Source organism: Neofelis nebulosa, chromosome 6, assembly GCF_028018385.1.
Source record: "Neofelis nebulosa isolate mNeoNeb1 chromosome 6, mNeoNeb1.pri, whole genome shotgun sequence".
Classification (NCBI taxonomy): domain Eukaryota; kingdom Metazoa; phylum Chordata; class Mammalia; order Carnivora; family Felidae; genus Neofelis; species Neofelis nebulosa.
The window spans coordinates 114,408,956-114,431,198 of record NC_080787.1 but is presented as its reverse complement, the minus strand read 5'-3'; the positions used below and the strand labels follow the sequence as shown (position 1 = coordinate 114,431,198).

Here is a 22,243-nt window from a genome sequence, read left to right as displayed (position 1 = left end):
TTGATCTTGGACTTCTGCCTCCAGAATGGCAAGAAAATAAATTGGTTGTTCAAGCTACCCAAGCTCTGCTTTTTCGTAAGGCAGCCTTAGAAAACTAATACAAAGGACTTAAACTCAAGAGTCTGATCTGAGAGACCACAGTTCTAAATACTACTCTAGAATGACATGGCTTACATGATTATTTTTCTTTGTTCTCAATTTCTAAATATGTATGTGTTATTCTAATCTATCTATATTACTAATTCTTACTTTGAACCTTTTTATCCAAACAACTGTAGAGAGTTATTTAAGAATAAAAGTTACCTTAGGTTCTGAGTAACCTTAGCAACCTCAGGTTTTGTGATGGTTCAAAATTTTGAATCCTATAAGAGACCACCCCTGATTCTGGACCACCCATTCTGAAAGTCATAAAATGATTTTGTTAAAAATTGTTTTAAAGGCAACCTGGAGGTTTCTGAACACTAAAGAATTTAGAGATAGAAAGAATCCCACTTGAATATTTTGGTTACTATAACATTTCCTCCTATAATCCTGCAATGATTTTATCTTTGTCATATGATTATTTGAAGAGAAGAAATCAGGGGCACCTGGGTGGCTCAGTCAATGAAGCCACCAGCTCTTGATTTCAGCTCCAGTCATGATCTCACCATCATGGGATCAAGCCCCATGTCAGGCTCTGTGCTGAGCATGGACTCTGCTTAGGATTCTCTCTCTCCCTCTCTCTCTCTCTCTCTCTCTCTCTCTCTGCCCCATGCCCCCATCTCAAAATAAATAAATAAACTTTAACAAAAATAAAGAGAAGAAATCCAAGGGAAATTACTGCCAGTTGAATACTTCCTGTGTATCCATGACCTCAGAAAATCCTGACTAACATTATGAAAGAGTGCATAGAGTACAAATAAAATCTGAGAGCTTTTTGCCTAGGCTAATACATAAATTATCTGCAAGGGAAAAATAAGTGACAAGGCAATTGTTATTCCAAGAAAACTTACTGTCCATCCCAACAGATGTGGACTGCCTCACTTAATGTGCACCAACAATGTCTATGACATTTATTATTAAATCAGTAGGTATTTAGCTTTCTACACCCATAATATCTTTTCTTTCTTTTTTTTTTAATTTGCAATATTGGAACACATTACATTGAGGTACATGTCAAAAATGTTAGTAATAAAAAACACATCACAAAGGGAACTCCCAAACCATGAGATCATGACCTGAGCCAAAAATCAGAGGCTTAACCGATTGAGCCACCCAGGAGTCCCAAATTTCAAAGTTCTTAAAATGGCAATTAATTTAAAAGACTTTTGCACTATTGATATATAAATACTCTGGCAATACCTTCCTCTACAGAACAAGTAGAAATGCTATATTAAAAAAAAACTATTTAAATGCTGCTAAACTGTCAATAAAATAAAGGAAATCCTCAGAGGATAAATATAAGGCAAGTGTGAGAATCCAAAGAAGGATACCAAAGACTGATGATAGCCATTGACTTGGGATTTTTTACAAATACTGTTTCACCAGAAGTTTTGGTTTGAATAGTTACTGAAGGTACAGGAGATAAAGGAGGAGGCCCTTACAAGCCTGGAGCATTGGAAACACAGAACAATGAATGAATTCAGGACTGCCTAAGACTGTTAGACACTTGATGGGGGGAAAACAATATTTGATTTCCATCATTCACTACATAGAAACATCAATTCCACTGAGGTTGTCAAAGGCAGAGGTAAAATATTATGAAAAAAAAAGAGAAAAAAATCATTTCCTACAAGAAAATCCATAGCTTTAACAATGTTTATTAAAAATAAGAAAGACTAATAGTTCAAAACCCAAATTAGAAATTTATATTAAAAAGACAAGATTCACAAAATTTAACATTAAGAGGCAAATTAAAAAAAGAATATAGTGAAATTAATGAAATAGGAAGCAAAGCTGTAATAGAGTTTCAACTAAGCTACATAAATTTATAAAGCTATATAAAGAAGGTCTAAGACAATACTAATAAAGACACATGTGAATAATCTGAGTTAGGAAAAAGAGATGAATACAAACAAGGCATATATATGTTAAAAGGTAGAGATTATTATAAAATTTCTGCAAATCAATTTGAAAACCTCATTGAAAATGGTCACATTCCTAGAAAAAGAAAACAGTAACTGAAACTAACTTAACTACAAACTGGAAATTTCAATTGTCCTAAAATCATTGAGGATATAGGATTAAGAGTTTAAATATTTACATAAGGAAAATGCCAGTCCCAGATCATCTTAACTGAGTTCTGCCAGACATTCAAAGAAGAGATAACCCAATTTTACATGAACTAGCTGCAAAACTATGTTTTCTAGAGATATATACATAAGTAGTAAACTAGAAAGTAAAATTAAAAGTCAACATAATTTGAGATAGTTACCTTTAAACAGATATCAGAGGGTATTATGTAGAGACATAAAGGAGGATTTAAACTATTGGTAATGTTCTGTATCTTAGGCTGAGTGGTGGATACATGGTGCTCCTTCTGTTTTCTATATGTATACTGTACTACAAACTTTTTAAATATTAGCAATGTCAAAATGCTTTAAGACAGTAAAAAATTCTTAAGCTTTTTAAATTTGATTTTCAATTAATAATACATTCACAAAGTTCAACAATAAAAAAATGTAGAAAGGTGAAAAATGAAAATTTCCTTCTCACCCTTACCTTAATCCATCCAATTTCCAACTCCCCCAACAAACAACAAATGTTATTAATCCTTTATATTTTTCTGCATTTCCTTAATATACAAGCAAATATGAATTTTTTATTTCCCACCCCACTTTTTTACATTAAGCATAATATATTCTCTACAATACTCTGTCCCTTGCTGCTTTTCTCAGCAACATATTTAGAGAGCTATTTCAGCACACACAAAAAATGTTTCTTCATTTTTTAAGATTTGTATGGTATTCTCATTTATTTAAACAGATTATATCAGATCTACATAGTATCCTTTCCATGGATATATCATATATTTTTTTTTCTTCCAAATTTTTGGTTCTTGGAAACCATTATCCTATAAATATCTTTGGAAATATTTATTCTTGGAAACACATTTGAATATATCTTATGAAATATTTCTCATGTGTGCAAGTATGCCTGAAGGATAAATTCCCCAAAGAGTAGGTGGATCGAAGTACAGTCTCATTTGTAATTTTGATAGATTATGCCAAATTGTCATCCTTCCTAAAAGCAATATAAGGAGAGCTTATGTCCTCATAGCTTCCTTGAAAAAGAGTAGGTTATTAAACTAGTCCATAGTTTCAATTTCTATTTCTCTCATTTTGAGTATGGCATAGCAGTTTTTCATATTTTTAAAGACACTATATTTTCTGGGAACCATCTGTTCATATCAACTGCCTATTTTTCTACTAGGGTTTTCCTTTTCTTATCAATTTCTAGAAACCTTTTAATATATTAGAAAACTTGACTCTATGTCTGTGATATAAGTTGAAAATTTTCCCCAGCTTTTCATTTGCCTTTTGTTTTGATTTTGCTTATGTTTATTCCATGCAAAAATTGTTGAATTTCATTTTTTAATTTAGTCAAATGTACCCTTTTTTAAAACTTTTTGGAATTTAAATCATAGTATAAGGCCTCTATTCTAAGATTATAAAGGCATTCTTTCATGCTTTCTACCAATACTTCTGTGGTTCCCTTTTTTTAATTTGAAATTTTTAATATATTTGAAATTTATCATAATATATGATGTGATGTATGGAGCTATGCAGTTCCTTTCCTGAAGAGAAATCATATCTAAGGTAGATCACTGTCCATTTAGAATATAATAGTATCATAAGTACATTTTAAAAAATGCATTATTTTAAGAGAGCACGACTCTGTGTATTATTTATATTTTCGGTATGCGTCTAATACAAGGTCTTCACACAGTATTTTAAAAGCCATAAAAAAGCAGTTAAAAAGTCGCATAAATTGATTGTGCCAAGTGATTCCAAAGCCACTGTCTTCCAAAGTCAGCAATAGCAATGCTAAAACAATCTCAAGTAAAATCTGATGCAGAGCATTTTTTACTCCCTTTTAGTGAACTGAACTAAAGATTTTTTATGTTTAGATTAGCCAATTTATTAAGACCCGCATTTCTCTGCATTTTTTTTAAGATTTCAGAAAATCTAATCTGTTCAAAAGTCCATTCCACAAAATTCCTGTAGGATATCCTATGAGAACTGCCCATCATAAATCAATACAGCAGGGAAAACACCTGAATAAACTCATGGGAAGCTCCCAAACAGTACCTCAGCTCTCCTATACATCTGCATGGTTGCTTGACAGGCATCATGGTAGTAACATCCTGTCCCACCTGCCCTAACTTACCAACAAATATAAAGAAGGTGCTCAAGAGCTAAGTGGAGCACCTGTGTTGAGATGTTCCCGATCCCATTTTCTTCTTGAAATCAAGGAACACATGCTTCTAAACACAGTAGTTGGCTTTGTTGAATGACTATTTCTTTTAGAGATAAGCCTGATAAAGTTTCATCTTCCTTTAGGACTGGGCTCATCCTGAAGCTATTGATTGCTAAGATCCTGAATGGTTGGGAATAATGGATATGTCCAATCATCCGCCTCTGATTTGAAAATCCCTGAGTCCTGCCCTCTTTGCATGAGTAGATGTTTACCGAATGTAATGCCAGTGGAGAATTCCAAGCACAGTAAACAGTATGGAGAAAATGAAACAGGTTCATTATGCAGGCAGAACAGAGTTACATAGAAAAAGGGTTAGGGGAACAAGGGAAAGTTATTAAAAGGAACAACAATATCACTGGAATGGTTGAGTCTTGGTTCTACCCTTAATTTGTCGTATGACTTCCAGCAAGACAGAGTATTTATAGGCCTCCGTTAATATGCTAATAAAATTGGCAGCTTGGATTAATCTCTAAAGGATCTTCGAGTAGTGGCATCTATTATTTTCAGAGAATGCAAGAACAGAGGTAGTTTTTGGTTGAGGTGAGGGTGCCATAGCTGAGGGATAATAATAAACTTCTTTTCCTTTTTTACTGAAGTGTTCATAATAATCTGTCGGTCTCCATTAATCAAATATATTTGTAATTGGTAAATATTCTCATAATTATTCCAATTAAAATTATGTATACTTATATATCTTTAGTTTTTTTTAAGTCTTGAATTATACATAGTTTCTTTTACTACTCTCGAGAATAGATTGTTAAAACATGCTTACAATGCCCATTAAATGACATAAGAGCAGTTGTGGCAAAATAAGATTTGAAATTCTTTTCTATAGAAAAATGTTTTCAATCACCCTTTAGTAATAAAGTTGTGTAAAAATCACTATTTTTTTCTGAGACTGGCTAAAATCCCCAGTATATATAATCAATGAGGGAAATAAATTTATAGAGACTTCATAAACAAATAAGTTCACAAAAGTAGGCAATCTGAATGGTGTCCATAACTTCCTGCTTCTAGAAACAAGATGCTTTATTATGACCATACTAAATTATGTTTTTTTCCTTCATAAATGCAATGAGTCAACTGCTGATGTTCTTAAGTATCTCTTTATAAAAGTCAGTATGTGAAATAACTCAATTTTTCTGTTTATTGATTAACATAGAATCAGCCTGCCCTAACACAAGCGCTCACCTTTAGTGATTTTCTATACGAATGAAAATAGAGAAGCTCCATTTCCTTAAGATGAAAGTCAATTTTTGGGTTTTTTTTTCCTATATTTCAAAAAGGGAAACTTTTATTTATTTACAGCTCCTTCTAGCTAAGTTATAATCAATATTCCTGATACCCTTATTTTGAGACTTGCACATGGTGAGTTTTTAAGGTATTTTATAATACGACCACTTTATAAAGGCAAAGATTCTCGTTTCACATACCAAGCAGGAAATAATCCTTTTAATGCTACCTACATTAGCGCCTCTGGAGCTACAATGGTCAGAGTTTCCCCTAACAGTGGGACATAGAATACATCCAAACATGTCCAGGAAAATAATGGCTTTGTGGTTCAGATTAAATGGAAAGATTAAATTGAACAGTCTATCGGAATTTGTTTATCTTTGGTTCCTCTTTGTGTTCTGATGAAAATCAGTGTTCATTTTTCAGTTATAATGAGTTAAAGCAGTAGGAAATTGCCTGAAAAGGGGCAAAACTGGGCAAGAGCTGACACCTCTGGGTCACCCCGAGAGGCAGATTGTGAGATGCTATACCCCTGAGTGTCGACAGCCTTGAACTACTACCAGTGCAGAGCAGAAAGGAAGGAACCAAAAACCGTAATAGTCTTCCCCAAAACAGCATGGATATGAGAAGATGATACTGCATTTTTCCATGAAAAGGAAGGGGCCAGGTTATCAAAAATTAGCTCCTGATTCTGTGCTGACAGCTCAGAGCCTGGAGCCTGCTTCGGATTCTCTGTCTCCCTCTCTCTCTCTGCCCCTCCCCCATTCATTCTCCCTCTCGCATGCACTCTCTCTCGCTCTCTCTCAGAAATAAATAAACATCAAAATTTTGTTTAAAAAATTAGCTCATATTGTTGAAACAATAATTGCCCCATTTCACAGACGAGGAAATAGGTTACCTCATTACCCAGAGGTCACACAAATTAAATTAGGTGTGTTCATCACGCTTAACACACTATCTGAACACACTTTCCAGAAGGGCAGGAGCTTTGTTTCACTGCCATGTCCCTGGAACTTAGAACAGTGTCTGGGGCAGAGCAAACACTCAATAAACATCTGTTAATGTTAAAATTAAATAAACTGAAATCATCATTCAACCCACTCCACTGCTTCGGGGCTGGACTTTATAACTCATGCTGGTTTGTATCTCCATTCCATCATTCTAGAAATCAAGATGTGACTTTACAGTGATTTGGAGTTTATATCAAATTTTATCAAAGATATTGGATCGAGTCAACAATAAATTCAAAATAACATTAAAATATGCCCACACATGTTTAAAATCCATTTGAAAGCATTATATGTTCCCATATGCTAACATCAATGCCATATCTCCATATTTTAATAACAAATTTATTCATAGCTATTTAATATGATAGGTTTTCTAAATTTACAGGAGTTTAGTTTATGATAAAAAGATTGAAAGAAATATATACACATTCACATTTCTGAATCTGAAATTTCATTTAGTGACATTTTATTTAGCAGAACTTCATTCATCTTCAGAGATCCAAAGGGACATGAAATAACCTTGACATGAAGTGAAACATTAATACTATGGTTTTAAGAATATAATAGAGGAACTGTAAAATTTCTAAATCCATTTGAAAGCAGATAGAATTAATAAAATTTACCAATCAATATATTCCTAGGATTCAATCATAAAAATGACACATTAAAAAAACAACAAAATTCAGTATAAGATGATATGAACAACAGCATCTTCCACACACTGTGTATACTTGAACTTGAACCCTTTATTTCTGATGTAATGCTAAACACATTCTTGGAAACTGGCAAAAAAGGATGTCACAGAGGCAAATACCTCCCACTGTCCAGAGAATTCACACAAGAGAATTCTGCCTTTTCCCAAGCACAGGCCATTTAGTCTCTTCTCTATAGAAGGTTTTCCACATTCCTCATTAACCCTGTCATATATTTGGGTAATCAGCAAGAAATATGATCTACACTGATTACCTATATGCTACATCATGCCTATTACAAAGCCACTGAAAGACTGGTTGTCTTCCGAAACATTTTCAAACATCTATTCTCATTTTTCACATTATAGTTCCTTCTTCAATTTCACATTCAACACCATACTTATTCTCAGTGTCTTGTTAAGAGAAGACCTGGTAGCAGATTGTAAAACTGGAGGCTTGAATTATTACAATGTAGAGAAAGGCACACAGTGCAGTGGAGTAAAGGGAATAACATAGGTTTGGTGAGAAAGAGAAGATAAACTGCAAAGGATAAAAATCAGAAACCTATCACACCAAGAACCAGTATTGAAGATATTTAGTTACTAGATTATGCCGAAGTCAGTCCAAATTGTAGGGATACAAAGTTTGGGGATAGTTAGGGGTAACAAATGTGATTATGAATTTCAGAAAATGATAGCTGCAATTGTACAGAGGAGAAGGGAGTAAACCAGTTAGAATATATGAACAATTCCTGTCATGTGGTGTCAGAACTAAAATTTCCAAATTAAAAAATATACAAAAGGTATCAAATATAAAACCCGACTGATATGACTTCTGTTAAAGTGTTGCCAGACTAAATAGTTATAATACCTATTTCTAAGATCATGAAAAGATTATTTAGAAACACCATAAAACTTCATTTATCTTGTAATTGTTTCAGAGAAGGAGTGATCATAATTTCTTTTCCCCCTTCTCTTCTCCTCTTTCTCCTTTCCAGTTAAACTAACTATCTTGGTGTTTTCTCTTAATCTAGTTTCCAATATTGGAAGAGTTATGATCTTTTAACTTGCAAATTTTAAATTGGAACTAAGATAATCAACAAAGAACAATTTACTATGGTTTTGACCTCAAAATGACTTTTCATCTGAGCTATCTTGTAGTCTTTCCAAAACTGAGTGTAAGCTATGCATATTATAGGTCAAGAATCAAATGATCTTAGAGTAACTTCCAAAGACAAAGCTCAAACAGTCATGTAAAACTGAAGTTCTGGGGTAGAGACCAGATCTGAGGGAGAGGGGAATTTAATTATTGGTTCATGTTTCCATCATCATCAGAGAGGGAAAAATTCCCCCTTTGAAGATGAATAACAAAAAGAGGTTTCTTATTAAGAAAAAAAAAAAACTTTTCCTTCGGGTGCGTGGATGGCTCAGTTGGTTAAGTGCCCAACTCATGATTTCAGCTCAGGTCATGATCTCATGGTTCGTGAGTTCGAGCCCTGAATTGGCATGGAACCTGCTTGAAATTCTCTCTCTGTCTCTCTCTCTCTCAAAAATAAATAAATAAATAAATAAATAAATAAATAAATAAATAGAAAAAAAACTCTCCTTAAAAGCATAACATAGCATGCTGAAACAAATTAAGATCTTCATGCAGTCTTTTTGGATTTGCTGCTAAGTCCAGGCACTATTCAAGGCACCAGTAATGAAAGGACAGGCAAAAACCCCTGCTTGTGTGGAGTTCATATTCTGTTAGAAAAAGATGTAAAATAAACAAAATAAATAAGCCATTTGATGTATTAGAAGGTGATAAAGCTATGGGGAAGCAATAGACCAGAAAAAGGAAGTATGAAGAACCATAGGGCCATATAATCTTAAATAGGGAAATTTAGAGAGTTCTAAGAAGGTGACTTTTGAGCAAAGATGAAGGAAATGAGGGGATAAGCCACATGGATTTTGGGGAGTTGGGGGAGAGGCAGAAAGAACAGAAGGGCAAAGGTTCTGAGCTGGAGGAATGCTTAGCAAAGTCTTGGCACAGCAAGGATGACAATGGCCAGAGTATAAAGAGTAGAAGAAATATTCTTAAGAAATCTCTAGAAAAGCCAAAGTCATGGGTGAGAGGGTATATTGCGTAGAACTTTAGAAGCAAGAAATTAAAGTATTTAACAATTACTTTTGCATTACACAGGTGACAAGATGCAACCCAACCAGAAAATCTGCTATTCTGGTCTTCTGGTGCTTACAAACTTCTTACCAACTCTCCTCATTCTCCATCATAAGGACATTGGTTTTTAGTCTTGCGGGTTTTGAGAAAGTGAAATGATCTGAGCTCACTCTCGCTAATGTGTTATAAATCCACTCTAGGCGCCAAGGGCAGAAGCAAAGAGACCAGTTTTCAGATTAAAATATTCCAGGTGGAAAATGTTGAAGTCTTGGGACAGGGTAGTGATGTCCTGGTTAGAGAAGTGGTCAGCATGGATATTACATTTTGAAGGAGAGCCCACAGTGTTAGTGAGCTGATTGGGTGTGATTTCGAGACAGAGACAGGGAAGAGAGGATGATTGGAAAGTTTTGAGTCCTGGAACCCAGAAGGTTGAGTTGACACTTGGGGAGGTGGGAAAGCCAAAGGGGAAGCAGGCTCAGAGTGAGAGAAGAGAAGTTTGTTTTTTTGTAAATGTTAAACGTGACATGTACATTAGACATCCAAATAAAAACGTTTAGATAAATTAATTCAAAAGAAAGAATATTACTGGTCTTCTCTGTGGATCGAAGATCCAAAAAACATTTCATAATTTTCTATCATGAAAATCTTATATATTTTTGAAAAACATTTACTTAAGCATTTACAAATCAGTAGGCAAATACCCAATCCTATACAACTGACTGATTTATGTTTTTATGTGTATAATGGCACATTTTTTCTTAAAACATAGCAAAGTGTTTATGGTTTCTGATACTTTTATGATTCCAGTTAGAAAAAAAAGGGGGCAGAAGAGAGCATACTCATTTTTATTTTTAGAGAGAAGTGATATTCAGAGACAAGGGTTTTTGATGTTGTTGCTGCGTAAAGACAGACTACACATCAGAGCCTTGACCATCATGTCCCCATGGACTCTTTTATTGGCCAAGTATTTAAGCCTTGATATCAGAAACCCTTGACATTTTGGAAACGTTTTCTGTATGTACACTTTAATACACTTTAATGTACTTTTTAGTGCGGAAAGAATTCCATATCTCTGGTTTTTCTTGCATTCTTTGGTTGTCCTGAATTCATTCCCACTTGTGATGCTTCTTCAGTTGCTGCTAGAAACATGGCCCCTTCCTGACATGGCTTTACAAAGAGGCAGCAATAATGATCCTTAATAATCTCAAAAGCTGTGTACAGGAAAATCATCTGCATCTGAGCCAGAGAAAGTCATAAAGTCTATTACAGAGGGTTCTAGCTAAATGTCTCTTTCCCTCAACTTTTCATCTATAGGTAAGTTAAATGAGGGAAACTCACAGAAGACACAAATGTGTATTTATTAAGCATTTTTTCCAAGTCAGGCTGAATAGTTTTATTTTATAGTTTGAAATGGAGTTATGTTTAATAGAATTTATTTAAATCAATGCTTCTTTATAATTTTGAATGTATGTCTAATCTCATAACTTTACGTCAAAAGTGAAAATATCAGCTATTTAATGGTCATCCGCATTGCTATATGCAACTTAAAAGTTAATTCACTTCTTCATTCAAACTATCCTTTGAAATCTTGTCTAAAACTTACAGAATACTAAAAATGACGTTTTGATTAAATGAAATATGTTTTCTCCTTTAAGCTCCAATCATGTAAATGTCAGAAGATCTCAGATATCCTAACCTAAACAGCTAACTAAAATTTCTCTAAAAAGAAAGTTATTGTCCATTTTTAGATGATATTTTAGAAATTTACATTTCACAGGTGCAACAGATCCAATACTACCAAATTCAACATTCACCATATGCAAAATTATTTTTTAAAGCAGAAATGTATTTATTCAAAAATTGTATTATACCATTTATAATGTTGTATTGGAATAAATCACTCCCTCAAAAGGTCATAGGTATTTAAACCAAATAGTAAACAGTGTGCTTGTATTCTTATGTAGGACTTTTATAAATTACCTCTTAGACATCTTGTTTTGTTTTCTTTCTGGACAGTTTGGGGAAAAAAAGTATGTGGTTTTGAAATTTTATTTATCTTCTAAATAAGTCTGAAAGCTGAAAACTAGATTAGAAATAAGACAATGCTTGAAACTCTATTATATGTAAACCATTTATAGTCCATTGCAATTTTTCAAAATAGTTGGGGATTGATGAACTCTTGAAAGTTCTATTAACATTTATTTCAATTTTCACTGAGGTCTCTCTCATTCACCACAAAAATAATTTTGACAGAATAAATGAATTGATATCATTAAAGATACAAATATTTGCATTGAAACTTGAAACTAAGCCAAATACTGACCAACACCTTCTGAATTGTAACATGTCCACTATCTACTAGAAAAGTGCATTCATTGTATTTAAATCTATGCATATTTGGTTTTTTTCTTAATTTAAAAAGTATCATTTGCACCCTCCACCTTTGAAAAACAGTAAAATTTGGCTGTTTCAATCCACAGAATTGCTACTTTATATTTTTTCCCACAATGCAAAGGAATAAATTCCCACACTTATCACAGAATAGACTCCATAATAGTATCTCCATGTGTGGGGTTAACCTATGGATGTTTACAAAATAAAAACTTGAACTTGTGAAAACTTACATTCTTTAAGCCACTAAGATCAAGATACAATAATGTTTCAAAGTCAAGTCTCCTTTTGTAGTCTTACTTATTTGCCCCCTTTCAACTAGCAAATAGTGTTAAATAATTCCAATTGCACATTGAAATCAGTTTTCTTTCAACTAAAATGAACACAAAAAAACAAATCCTTTTTACTACTGAAGATAATTACACATCCTGGATATTTAGCCAATCTTGTACTTTTGTGCCAATACATTTTATGTAACTTGCTGATTCTTAAATGATCTAATGGTATCATAAATTTAAAATGCACCACTATTTTTTAGGCTATATATCTATATAGCATACTTAAAAAGGAATATATGCCTATGAGCTTATTGATGTAAAAATGTAAATACTATATCTGAAAGTTCAAATATCATGCCAGACCTTTGCTCCTTTTATTTTGTGTGTTGAAAATCACTCTAAAATGTCCTGATGGCTGATGGTAGCTTTTCAAGTAATCATTAATAAATACACACAAAATAAGAATCAAAAAAGTTATTAACTAACCAGATCAGTTAGACATTTAGATACAACCACAGAATACATAGCTTCTCAGCAGGTTGTCTTCATATAATTTCTCTAAGGGGTCACAGACACATCCATAAACCTTTAGGTTGTTTGTAGAAGGAAAGGAAATCTGTTTCTGAAGATACACTCTGCCATGGCTCTAAGGGTTTCTTTTTGTGAGTGATAAACATGTTCCCCGAGGTCTAAAACAATGCTCCATTTTCTTGATGCATTAGAGGGACCTCTGCTCCCTCGGGAATAGTACAGAAACTTCAAATGTTTACTTTAACAATGTGACCTAGTTAACAATATTAGAGAGAACCTAGCTGCTTGGCTTTCCTGCTTATGAATGTATGAATTTCAGTATGGTAAAATAAACAAGCATTTTTCTGTGAAAAGACTCAAGCAATGTCTGCCTACACTAAGCAAACTATTACCAAAATAAAAGAAATCATGCATGCCCACTTCAAAAACTTCCTTGAACAAATACTTGTATATTGTTTTAGCATAATGCCAGACTTGTCAATAACGTGTTCAAGTTACAGTATTGAACTTACACAATAAAGACTTATACTCTATGGGAATGTTCAAAGCAAGGCCTCGATATCTTTCTTCAAATGACATTTATATTTCACCCTTATGACATAGATGCATGTATTTACTTTTCCAAAGAGAATATAAATAGAATCCATATTCTAGTATCACTGCTTTATCTCATTTTTAAAGAGGCACTTCTTCATATTTCTTAGAGTGTATTTTCACGATAATCTCTTCCTTTAAAAATATCAGGCAAAAATGTGTATAAATATCACTGACAATAAAATGAAAGTTATTTATTTTTAAACTAGCTTTGGAAGCAGCCGCCCCTGAAACAATGGGAGGAAGAAAGGATATAAGAACTAGCTGGCAGAACAGGCAGGGTGAGAGAAGTATGAACAACTGGCCTATTCCAAATGAAATGTGGTAATTCTTTGAGGTCTACTATTTTCAATAACGACGGCTACAAAAGTAAAGCATAGATCTCAAAATAGGCAAATCCATGAGGGCAAACAGCTGTGTGTGTGTGTGTGTGTGTGTGTGTGTGTGTGTTGTGTGTATGTATGTGGGTGTGTGTGAGACAGAGAGAGAGAGCGAGACAGAGAGAGAGAGAGAGGACTATCACAATTAAATTGAAAGAATATGGGGGTGCTTATTTACGAAGTTATGTGACAATAGATATAACACAGAATATCGCATCAGGGAAAAGCATCCCTAAATGGTGCAAGTTAGCTGGTGCTGAAGGGAAAATTTATAGAGTTGACCAAATATCCCTTGACCAAGCAGCTCCAAAAACATTCCTGGAAAACGAGTCTACTCACAGATTGAACTAGATAAAGCAATTTCAAAAGGCATCATTGTTGTAATTTTTTCATTCATTTAAAAATATTTTACACAATGCAGCCAACTCTGAATTGCTCATTTGAAGAAGAACAGACACACAGCAATGGGAAATGAAGTTTCCAGATGTTGGGCAAGGGAGATAGTGGGAATCATACTTAGATAGGTATGTATACACATAAAATATGCCTTTCTGGTTATTTTTATATATGACACTAGCCTTCTGAGAGGGGAAAGAAGCTGGCTATACTGGTTGACATCTGAAGCCGGTAGAATCCTAAAAAATGCCAATAAATAGTGTATTTCAAGAGAAACACATGAGACTGAAAAGTTGACAATCCTTCTGTACTTTGTTTCTCTTTTATCCTAATGCATCCTATTGCCTAACACTTGCTTCTGTAGTATATGAAGTCCAAGACTATAAAATGTACATCAGGTAGGCAAAAACGTAAGAATCTCATGGGTAGGGTTCTAACAAAGATAAGAGTTGCTGTGGCTTTTTATCCCCAGGTCATTCTAATCTCTATCATATTTATGGGCAGGGCAGAGTACCTGACAGTTGTTATTCTTCTGCACTTCCTTGAGGTTGGCATTTCTAAGGTGTATTTCAATCATATTATTTATGTATAGATTATGTATTTTTACAAATGTTAGATAGGCCATCAGTGAGACTGCAGATTGGTGTCCTGATCTTGATTTTAAGCCTTTTGGCTATAGAATTGTCACTGGAATTTTTGAAGCTTTTGGCCAAAAATATATAAAAGCTGCTACATGCCTTTATTTCTGTTGGTTTCCAAGAGCTCCTTGAGATATGTTTCTTTCAAAAGAATATTTTAGTGGTAAATTTTCGATCTCAAAAATTGTCACTCTGAAGAGGTGGTAAAAATCTTGCTTTTTCACACTGGGATTTGAAATTTAAAGTAAGATTTTAAAAATGTGCTATAATTGTACAATTTCTATGAAATAAAAACTAAATAACATAAGGATTCCACATCTAGATTTGAATTATAATATGCTATTTCAGATGCCCTCAGAAGCTTTCATTATGTCTTATGGATGCAATATGTTCCTTCAGTCTTTTCTGAAAAGAAAATCTGTACTTACAGAGTCATTAAGATAATTACTTGGATTTTTGAGAAAAATTGTATTACTCTTGGTCACCTAAAACCTATGTTACGTTGAGACCTGTTGTTTTTTAAAGGAAATTTTTTTTTCACTAAAATGGCACAGATTCAAGATTGCATTACAAATTAAACTGGAATTCCCTTAAACAGGTTCACTGAAAGTCTATTTCACTAAACATCATTTTCATTAACTTTAGCAGAAGTAGTTTTCCAGAGTTAGTATCTCACATAATCATTTATAACATCTCTAAGACCATTGAATATTTATGATTTATTTTATAAGCCTGTCACATCAAGAATTTATTAGAGCTCAATAAAAATATATATGTGCATGTGAATATATATGTTTATGTTTCCAACCAGTGCACAAGAATTAGAAATTAGCCCCTTATTCGTACATGGCAACTTTTATGCCCAAAATTAGCTGTCAAAACACTATCCACATATGAGTTCTCTTTCTCTTGGTCAAAGAGTTTTGTGGGGGGAAATGTTCTTAAAGTACATTAGACAGGGATACAATGGGGTCTTAAATACTACATTTGATCTTAGCCAAAAGGCTGAGAAATGATACAATGGGGTCTTAAATAAAAGACACATTGTGAAGACAGCAGTTTAAAAAAAATCCACTCTTTCAGAATTCGACATCTTAATATGGGGAACATATCTTTTCACAAGACTCCAGGAATTAAACAACATGGAAGAGTTCAAGTGTTTAGTTTACCAGCTCCTCTGCCATTCCTTGTCTCCAAAATTCAAGGCCAGTGATAGTCACTAAGACACATTTTGTGTGAAATGAAAATCACTAGACAGGAAATACACTTATCATACTAATTTCCTAGAATCATCTAGTTACCTGTGTCCATTAAAAGTACATTGGAATATGACAATTTCAGATAAAAACAATGAAACAATCACTATGATAGCTGAAATATGGCTTCATAGGAAACAGGGCTACATTTAATTAGCTTCCATTGCGTATGTGTCTTTTCTGGTTTTTGTTATAATTCATATCACTGGTATGGTCTCATGAGCCAATCTTTTCCAATTTAAGTTACTACCAAAGTTTACAAACTTGACATGAAGATTACATTATATTTACAAAGAACTTGGCACTTACAGAATAAATTATTGACTTTTTTCTTTAACTCCAGACCAGGGCACCCATGGTTCAGGCAAATGGGAAAGCCCAATGCCTTATTATATATTATGCTACATTAACATGAATAAATAAGTTTCCAGCTGGTCATTCTTCCACAGTGCTGTCCCTGTTGCTGAAAACAAGTACCTTCCATTTCTAATCCATGGAGAGTGTAGAGAATTTATCAGTCCAGAGAGAGCAAAGGTTGCATGTTTTCTTCTTCATTTTTATCCATGCGTTTTAGTACTGTAGGATCCACTACTGACTGGGATCTGGAAATGATAAGGCCAATGTCAGAGAGTTATTACCAAATAATCATGTTCCCTTCTCTGTCTTTTCTCCATTATTACTGCTCTCATGGATGCGGATTATCTTCCCTACATCAAAGGCTTTATGAACTGAGAATGCTGCACGTTTACAGAAAGACATGCTTACCATGGGTTTTGCATCAGAGGGAGAAAAAAATCCCCTCTGAGCTCTAAATAAAATAATGAGCAGCAAAGAATTCTAAATGTACCATAATAGGCTTAAGTTCTACTCTTCCCAATCAATCAAGAGTCTTTTCTTTGAGAGTGAGAATTTATAGCGTAGGACAGATGGATGATAATAGCACATCCCCAAGTGGAAAATTATTACAGTGAAACTATTGTTATGAGAAATGATGTAGAAGTGATAGGAGCCTTGGTTCCTGTTTTAAAGAGCTCTTGGAAACAAATTCAACACGAATGTGCATTTTAACCACCTTTCTAAATGTTTATTTATTTATTTATTTTGAAAGAGAGAGTGAGAGCAGTGGAGGGACAGAGAGAGAGTCCCAAGACAGACTTTGCGCTGTCAGCGTGGAGCCCCATGCAGCACTAGACCTCACCAATCGTAAGATCAGAACCTGAGTGGAAATAGAGTCCATTGCTCAAACATTCAAGCCACCCAAGCATCCCTAACCATCATTTTCTATTTTGGATGACCACAATAGGAAAAGAAAAGGAATCAAAATTTCAATGTGAGCTTTTGTTAAATTTCCCACTAGAGCATCTGAATAAAATCAGTCTTACTCTGGAAAGTTTCATGAAACGATTTAAGGCTTTAAAAGAGTAAAAATCCCTCTTGTTGAGGCAGCAGCACTTTGTGATTATAAGAGCAATCATTTGAACTCCTTATACATGCCTTTGACAGTAGGTAGGGATTATATCTCAATTCATCATTAGGAAACAACTTGAAACTGGGCAGGGGAAAAGTCAATGAAACATACTACTGTTATGGCAGGAAACTGCATTCTTAATAGCTATGGCATTAAAGAAGCAGCTGCCCTTTTAAAATTCTCCTCAGTAATGAATTTCCCCCCCCCCCCCCCGCTGCTGCATTCCAGCCAATTGGCTATTGCTGTGGCAATATGCCTCTTAGCAGACCTCATTAACTCTCAAAAAAAAAAGACTGTAAGCTAAAATACAACTGCACATGCTAATGAAAAAGAACAGCAATGGAACTAATTATCAAAGCAAAAATAATTATAGGATTAACTGATTAATTGACTCTTTTATTTAAATAAACCTAAATTCATCTCTAAAGAGGGAGTGCAAAGAAAGGGGAGGACATTAAAATAGGAATGTTTTATTTCCTAAGTCATTTTCACTATTTTATCTCAGTAATAGGTTATACATGTGTATATCAGAAAGGAGACCAACTAAAGTTGAATGAGCAGATGGGTGAGAGAGAGACAGTGGAGGGAAAAGAGGGAGAGGGACAGGGAGGAGAAGGGGAAATAAAGGAGGAGGAAGGAGAGAAGAAGGAGGAAGAAAAGAAGGAATAAGGGATTGTGTATCATTTTTAAAGGCAATAATAATTTATCTTCAGAAAAATAATTTTTAATGTTTATTATTTTGGAGAGAAAGAGAGACAGAGCATGAGCTGGGAGGGGCGGAGAGAGAGAGGGAGACACAGAATCCGAGCCAGGTTCCAGGCTCTGACCTGTCAGCACACAGTCCGATGCAGGGCTCGAACTCAGGAACCAAGAGATCATGACCTGAGCCAAAGTCAGACATTTAACCGACTGAGCAACCCAAGCGCCCCATATTTTAGGAAAAATAATTTATTTGATGAATAAAATAACATTTTAACACAGTGGAAAATGGCACAAAACACTTAGGAATTAGACCTTTAACACTGTTTTACTTGGACTCAACTAAAAACAAACAAAAAAATGGTCTCCTAAGAAAAATCCATGTTAAAACAAAAAAAATTCATTTGATGCCCTGCACTAAAGTATTAACGTGACTACTAGTAAATTCCATAAGCAGGGACATGATCAGTTTCTCTCCTTACAGTAAACACAATGTGTATCACAGTCTGTTACACAACAGGATCTTAATATCTTGAATTCTACCCAATAAATAGTTTCCATAACTGAAAGAAGTTTGGTATTAAGCATTTAAAAGCAAGAGTAATAAAGATAAAGCCATTTATCCTATAAAAAAAGAAATTCCTAACAGAAAATCCATTTTAAAATTCTCACAAAGTTAGATTTATTCTATAAATGTTGAAGCATAACCTAATATTGAATAAGTACGTGCCAAAGCTCTTCAGGCAGCACAAAGTGCACAATTTAAGCATTTGCCAAAAGGTTCTATGAAAACATATATCATACACACACATGTGCACACACACACATACAGTCTTTTAAATCCTTAAGTTCCTTGACTATTTTTAAAGAGTGATTAGAGAATATGGTTATTTTAATATTTTAAATTACAGTGCACTATTCAACCTGGGATTAAATTCTTAGTTTGCTTTTATCATGAACTACCAGTATCAGAATTGTTGGATGATGAACGCTGGCTCCATATGTAGAACAATTCCTCAACAAAACAAGCCAGGCAGAAACGATTTCTGATTAAGATTTTTTGGTATTTAATTGTCCCAAGTGTACCATTATTTTAGTCCAGATTTTTTTTTGCTGTGTTATACAAAAACAGCAGGGCATTTTTTTTTCAGTTCATTTATTTTTGACGGAGAGAAAGAGCATGAACAGGGGTGGGGCAGAGAAAGAGGGAGACACAGGATCTGAAGTGGGCTCTGCACTGAGAGCAGAGAGCCAGATGTGGGGCTGGAACTCACAAACCGTGAGATCATGACCTGAGCTGAAGTTGGATGCTTAACCAACTGAGCCACTCAGGTACCTCACAACAGGGCTATTTGTGCAGGATCATAATTGTGCGGGATCATAAGTGAATGTGTCTGTTTCAGCTACAATAGAAGGAGTTGTTTATCATTAACTCATAGTATATGGGAACCTTCTCCACATAGCCTCTACTATCTTTGCAATGAATAACCTCTATTTTTTTTTTTTTGCATGAAACCCAATAACTTAAATTTAATCACTCAGTTGTCATTTATTCATTTATTATGCACCCACAATGTTGCGTTATACCTTTGTGTTTAAGAGGACAGATTTTGGACAGAAGTGGATTCCAATTCCAGGTCTGCTATTTGCTAGCTCTGTGACCATGAGAAGGCTATTTAAACTTCCTAGATTTTGTTCTCTTAACTGTGAGAGGGAGAATACAACACCTACATCATACAGATGTACTAAGGATCAAACTCAATAATGCATGCATAAAGTCCAGCACAAACTTTGGCAGGTCACAAATGGTAGCAGTTAAGGAAACGACTGATGGAATTGGATTGTTGGTTTTCCAATATTAGCAGTGCTACTTTGTGTCTATGTGGCATGTGGGAGTTACTTATCTTCTCTTTATCTGGATCTCCTCACCAATGAGAGAGGAATAGTTCTAACCTATTAGTTATTTATAGAAGCAAACAAGTCAACGTATACAAAGCATTAGATGGAGTTTGACATGTAGTAACAACAGATGTGGAATATTATTCAATAAAATCAGAGCTCATATTACCATGGCAATATTAATATTGCTACTCACTCAACTGTTACGTGCCTACCCTGGGCACTATCCTAGGTACTAGAGATATAAGGCAAAAGACATTCCTCCACTTTGAAACACCCACAATCTTTTGAACTTTGTATCTTTTCATGGACTATGGTATTCCTCCACAAATTGACACAGAGGCAGAAAGTCTTCTTCCTACACCTCTAGCTAAATGCCCCCAAAGGAGGAAATATCTACAAGTCTTTGGCAAAGGAATGATTTTTTTCCCCTCTCAATCTAATGATAATATAAAACTGGGGGGGGGGGGGAATGGAGAAGAGGAGACAATTTTCTCCCATTCTTAACAGGGAACTGCCATTCCCTGACTTAGAGAAGATGAGACTCAAGTGAAATAACTTTCTTAGGCTCATTCTTCACAAATTTTCAGATAGCACCCTAAGAACTTCACATAATACAAAACCTACCCCAAACAAAGGATGTCTGAAATTCTAATCAATCCATGTCAGAAGCAAGAAACTCAGGGTTGGGAGGTCAATGTGCTGTGAGCCAAGTCGTCAGAGGACAGAACGGCCTAATTAATTGGAGAAGAAAATCAAGATCCAAAAAGACTTCAAAAGGTGGACAGACTGAGCCAAATGTAACAAGATGGTGTTAATCAATTAAAATTGTCTGCTTGGAGGAAAAAGCTAAACACAGAAAGAGAATTATGAGGATATGGATCTGTAAGTAAAGAGCCTTCTAGTGTTAGGGAGCTCAATATGAGTCAGCAATGTGCTTTCGCTGCCTGAACCACAGCAATAGAGTCAAAAACAGAAATCAAAGGAAGCCACTGAGGGCAAAGCTAGGGTTCTGGAACCTAAATGCAAGTAGTGATAGCATCAGATGTCACCTATTCAATTCTGGACATGGCACCTAAAAGGGGCCACTGACAGCAGAGCACTCCTTCATTCACTCCACTGGTACCCAGTGAATACCCTCTCTTTGTGCCAGGCCCTACTTCAGGCACTGGCAATTCAGAGAACAGGACAGACATAGCCACTGAAGTCTTCATGAAGCTTAAATTTGGGGAGAGGAAACAGAATTAAATAAAATCAGTGATTTGACAGACAAAAAAATAAAGGAAGTGACTGATAAGGAGTGACCAGAATGAGGAGGATGTAGAGTTGATTAAGACCAAGTGGTTGAGGGGCACCTGGGTGGCTCATTCAGTTAAGAGCCTTGTTAGAGTCTCTGTGAATATGGAACAAAACTGTGCTGGCATTACCTTGTATGACTTTATCTTTGACTTAACTTTCTTAGACATCTAATGATGGAGGCATAAAAGGATTTAAAATCCCACCAAATATATATTCCCCAAAAGTATAAAACCTGGAGTTAACTGGGGGCACCCTCACACTGGCTCCAGCCCACTTCCCAGCCACCTCCAGCATACCTCTTCATGGACTTGGGAGAGAGTTCCTTTTCCACCTCTTTTACAGGCATACTGTAGGAGTCCACATTGTATTCACTGTCATCATCGTACTCGTGATCTAGCAGTGTTCTTGCCCATGTTCCCATATCATAAGGGGGCAGCATTCCTCCAAACTCAGAAGGCAGGATCTCAGGATGAATTAGTTGGTGTAGACTGTTCAGGTTGTTACCATGCAAAAATATCTACAAATGCAACAAGGGTGAGGGGAAACACACACAGGAGAATAAATACAATCCAAAGGCTAGGAGCAGGGAGTGAGGCTAGGAAAAGCAAAAATAAGAGTTTTCCATGTCTGTTAAAATATTTAAGTCCTTCATCCACTCCGTAAAACAGACAGGGATGGTATAGTTATACTAATATTTCATATAAAAATCCTGAGGCATAGGAATTTTTAGTAGTTTCTAGAAAGTCAGAGGGTGGTTGGGTTAAAGAGCTGGAACCCAAAATTTATAGTTTGAGGTCATGAGTAGAATCCAATGTGCATATTGATCTGTACATCATCCTGATGTTAGTTGTGCAGAGCTAA

The 22,243-nt window shown here is 34.9% G+C and overlaps 1 protein-coding gene across 1 annotated transcript in view; it reads right to left on the bottom strand.

Moving 5' to 3' along the window:
• Window positions 1–6,867: 6,867 nt before the first annotated feature.
• CLVS2 (clavesin 2) overlaps window positions 6,868–22,243 on the bottom strand; it is a 73,754-nt gene continuing 58,378 nt past the window's right edge. The window contains exons 5-6 of the mRNA XM_058735135.1: window positions 21,679–21,899; window positions 6,868–16,619 (exon numbers count right to left, since the gene is read on the bottom strand). Of these exons, the coding sequence (XP_058591118.1) occupies window positions 16,532–16,619; window positions 21,679–21,899 (309 nt within the window). The 3' untranslated portion in view covers window positions 6,868–16,531. The remainder of the gene's footprint in view (window positions 16,620–21,678; window positions 21,900–22,243) is intronic.